A 2,804-nucleotide genomic window follows, 5' to 3' on the forward strand; every position below is an offset into this window, starting at 1 on the left:
TTTTCAGAGGCAGAGCAGAGTAACAGTCCCAGTCGTACTGGAGTTAGCTCTGATCAGGAGGACAGTCGGACAGCAACTATAGGTAACGAATCTCCTTAAGAAAAATTCCCTCCATATAGCTTGTTTGCTACAGCAATATTTGTGTGTGAAAACACACTGTAGATTTGGTGTCGCATTAACAGAATATTTTTTTGTATTTGACCGGTATTTTTTTTAAATCAACGGAAAAAACTGAAGCTCATCTGTCATTTTGTCACCCCTCACTACTGGTTGAGACGTGTCGGATACTTTCAATTTTACACACTTTGTGGAGGTAAATAAAAGAAGCAATACAAAAACATAACTTCTGAATACCATCTCTGACATGGACAGTGAAGTAAATTAATCCTGCTGACTGGGAGCTGACAGCACGATGAAGAGTTATGATGTGTTCTCACCAAACGCGTTTTGAGCAATCAGGCATGTCTGCTTTACATTCAAAGTCTATCTGGAGGCGTATTGAGGGTGTGTCGCAGTGTGCTTCGCTCATCTAGCACTGCACGATTTGAAGCGTTCTGAGCATTTTGAGCATTTGACACACGTCAAGTGCGTACTACGTGTCTAACACTGGAGTTGGAAAATCAGAACCAACAGGTAAAGCGCTCATACTGTAACTTAAGTGGAGATGATTCATTTCATTCTTCTGTCAGTGGTTTTTATCACTGCAGAGAAAAAGTTAGATATGTTCATCTACTTGATTAATATGTGATGGGATCTGAATTGTCTGTTCAGCTTGTTCATTATTAATTAAACCACATAAAAATTAATTGCAAAATTAAAAATTGATGGATAAAAATAAAATATGATGGAATATGTTTGATGTGTTCAGTCAAACAGACAATAAAAGATTCTAGTGCGACCTCTGATATAACTACCTGAAATATTTACTGAAACCTCTTTGAGCCAAATGTGAAATTAGGCTTTTATTGACTCTCACTACATGGGTGGACAGCAAGAATTGTAATGAAGAAAAGGGGAGAGATTTGTAGGGGTTGTAATAATAATTTACAACAGTATATTTCTTTTCTTTGTTAATTTTTTTAAGTTATTGTTTAGAAATGAATACATGAATATTTTAAATCTTGTATCCATCCATCCATCCATCCATGCCCAGACTTCCCTCTCCCCAGCCACTTGGTCCAACTCCTCTGGGAGAATCCCAAGGCATTCCCAGGCCAGCTGAGAAACATAGTTCCTCCAGCATAGCCTGGGTCTCTCCCTTGGTCTCTTTTCAGTGGGACATGCCTGGAACACCTCACCACTGAGGCATCCTAATTAGATGCTCAAGCCACCTCAACTGGCTCCTCAACTGGCATTGACAACCTTGCAGCCCCAGCTCCAACAAGCCACTGTAGAGGCACATAACATGGTCCGCTCAGCCTCAATGTCCTCCACTTCCCCCAGAACATGTTCAAAGCTCTCCTGGAGATGGGAGTTAAAGCTCCGTCTTAATCTGTGACCCAGGGTGTCCTGGTGCCAAGTGCACATATGGACACCCTTATACCGGAACATGGTGTTTGTTATGGACTGTTGACGCTGCCATCTTTAAAGGGCTGGAAATGCCGACTAGTGACGAAGGAAAAACAACACAGCCTTCAGTTTTGTTTGGCCTGAGTGCAGTGCTCACCAGAGCAACCTGGGGCCTTTTATTAGCAGATTGCGCCCACCTGTGTAAATTGTGTAAATCTCCTCCCACAACAGGAAGTCAACAAGAACATCAGCAATAAGATTCAACAATCCCACTTGTTCTTATGTTGACATTTACATTTCTCTTTTTTTTTCCATTTACATTCCAAAAACAAAAGATGCAAATTTGTCCATTCTCATTTTAGTTACAGGCTTTGTTAAAATATCAGCCACCATTTCTGTTGTTGGACAGTAAGAAAGAGTTATTTTTCCATCACTGAATGCTGATCGAATAAAGTGATATCGAATGTCAATGTGTTTGCATCTTTGGCAATAGACCGGACTTTTAGAAAGAGCAATTGCACCTTGATTGTCCTCAAAAATGGTCACAGGTGCATATTCACATCCAAAGTCCATTCCATTCATTAGATTCACAAGATAAATACTTTCCTGTGCTGCAGCAGCCAAATCAATATATTCAGCTTCACATGTAGATAAAGAAACTGTGGATTACTTTTTAGACTTCCAGGAAATAATGGGTCCACAGTTTCAGATAGACTAAAACAGTAACCAGTCATACTTTGACTGTCCTTCTGGTCTCCTGCCCAGTCTGCATCACAGTATGCCACAAATTTAAGATTTAGATCATTTTTCCTGAAGCGTAATTCCTGATTTAGTGTACTTTTCAGATACCTCAATTCATGCTTTGCTGCAACCCAATGTTGTTTTCTTTTGGCTCAGACAAGTATTGAGACAACTTTCTCACAATAAAACTTAAGTCTGGCCTAGTGCTCATCGTTACATAGATCAAACTCCCCACTACTTCACAATACTTTTTATGATCAGAGGTTGACCTTCACTATCAAACTTCAGTTTATTTTCACATGGGGTTGATCTTGGTTTGCAGTAGTCATGTCAAACCTCTCCAAGATTTTCATGATGTATCTTTTCTGGTTCATTTTTACTTGACCATGGTTCTGTGTCAAATAATTTCCTAGAAAATATTTAAGTTTTCCAAGGTCTTTAATTTTAAACTTAGCAGCCAACATTTTCTTCACACTTTTGAGTATTTGATCATTACTAGCTGCAATAATAAGGTCATCAACCCAAATAATCAAGATCACTCTCTCATGCTCATT

At 39.3% G+C, this 2,804-nt stretch overlaps 1 protein-coding gene across 1 annotated transcript in view; it reads left to right on the forward strand.

Moving 5' to 3' along the window:
* Positions 1-2,804, forward strand: part of nfic (nuclear factor I/C) — a 44,865-nt gene that overhangs the window by 22,913 nt on the left and 19,148 nt on the right. The window contains exon 5 of the mRNA XM_015020063.1: positions 8-82. Within this exon, the coding sequence (XP_014875549.1) occupies positions 8-82 (75 nt within the window). The remainder of the gene's footprint in view (positions 1-7; positions 83-2,804) is intronic.

Source organism: Poecilia latipinna, unplaced genomic scaffold, assembly GCF_001443285.1.
Source record: "Poecilia latipinna isolate Pla-1442-1.1 unplaced genomic scaffold, P_latipinna-1.0 Scaffold2528, whole genome shotgun sequence".
Lineage (NCBI taxonomy): Eukaryota > Metazoa > Chordata > Actinopteri > Cyprinodontiformes > Poeciliidae > Poecilia > Poecilia latipinna.